At 64.7% G+C, this 1,183-nt stretch overlaps 1 protein-coding gene across 1 annotated transcript in view; it reads right to left on the reverse strand.

The window, feature by feature from the left end:
* Window positions 1-486, reverse strand: part of LOC104618629 (heat shock protein 30-like) — a 676-nt gene extending 190 nt beyond the window's left edge. The window contains exon 1 of the mRNA XM_010284273.1: window positions 5-486. Coding sequence (XP_010282575.1) covers window positions 5-430 — 426 coding nt within the window. The 5' untranslated portion in view covers window positions 431-486. The remainder of the gene's footprint in view (window positions 1-4) is intronic.
* Window positions 487-1,183: the final 697 nt, after the last annotated feature.

The following is a 1,183-nucleotide window of genomic DNA, read 5'->3' on the forward strand; positions in this document are numbered from 1 at the left end:
AGGCCCGCTCATCGGCCTCCACCGCCTCGGGCACGTCCCACTCCCGCTTCAGCACCTCGTACTTGTAGGAGAAGGAGCCCTTCTCGTCCGTGCTCTGCGTCTCCTTCTGCCCCACCAGCACCACCTTCCTGCCCACCACCTTCACCGACAGCTGCTCGGGAGCAAAGTTCTTGACGTCCTGGCAGATGGAGAAGCCCTCCACGGAGCCCTGGGTCAGGGCTGCGCTGGTGCTCGGGGCTCGCTCCATGGCGGTGGCTCCTTGGCTGCTCAGGAGTTGCTCGAAGCTGCTCATGAACTCCCGAGCTTTCTCCATCTCCTGCTGCAGCTCAGTGAAGATGGTCTCTGCGTGCGGCCAGAGGGTCCTCACCGTGCCCAGCCGGGTGGCCAGGGAGCTGGAGGCGAATGGTGCGAGGTGCATTCGGCAAAGCATCGCTGCTGCTGCTGGCTGTGCCCTCTCCAGGGGTTGTGAGCGTTCTGCTCCGGCGCTGCTGCCCGTGGCTTTTATTGCCCTTCCCGGGAGGCGTGGCCTCATCCTGCACATCACGTCATCCTCGGGAGAAGAGCTCAGCTCTTTCCAGCCTGTTCCAGCTCATTCTTGTTACTCATCCATGAGGTGAGGCACCTCTTACGTCGTGCTCAGCATACCTTTGCCCTTACTCTTGCAGCTCTGCTCTCCTGGCTTATAATTAGCAGCATCACCTCAGCCTCCGAACAAGATGCCTGAGCCGCCCCTGCCAAAAATCTGTGGCCTTTCTACTTCCCAGGCAGAGAGCAGGGCTGGGCTCTGCTCCTCCCTACCTTCCCTGCCCTTGCCTGTGGCCCATTCCACCCCCCCGTCTGCAGGCAGGAGAGCCTCTCTGCCCCCCACCCTGTTTGCAGACCCTCAGCTGCCTGGGACCCCTGGTGAGACCAGAAACCAGCCCGTGTGCCCTCCCCGGGAGGGGTGCACCACCGCCATGCTGAGGGGCCGGGACAGGACGGCGGGCAGCCCCTGGGGAGGGGGGGGAGGGGCCTGGAAAGTGCGAGAGGCATCCGGCAGCGGGTGACGTAGGAACATGTTGCTTTCGCGGTGGGGCCGTCCCCACGCTGGCTGAAGTGACGTGCTCGCGGCACAGTGACCTGCGCTCTGCTGAGCCCCCCAGCGCGGGGGGCTGCGGGAAGGGCTTTGCTCGCCCGCCGGCCA

Source organism: Phaethon lepturus, unplaced genomic scaffold, assembly GCF_000687285.1.
Source record: "Phaethon lepturus isolate BGI_N335 unplaced genomic scaffold, ASM68728v1 scaffold38643, whole genome shotgun sequence".
Classification (NCBI taxonomy): Eukaryota; Metazoa; Chordata; class Aves; order Phaethontiformes; family Phaethontidae; genus Phaethon; species Phaethon lepturus.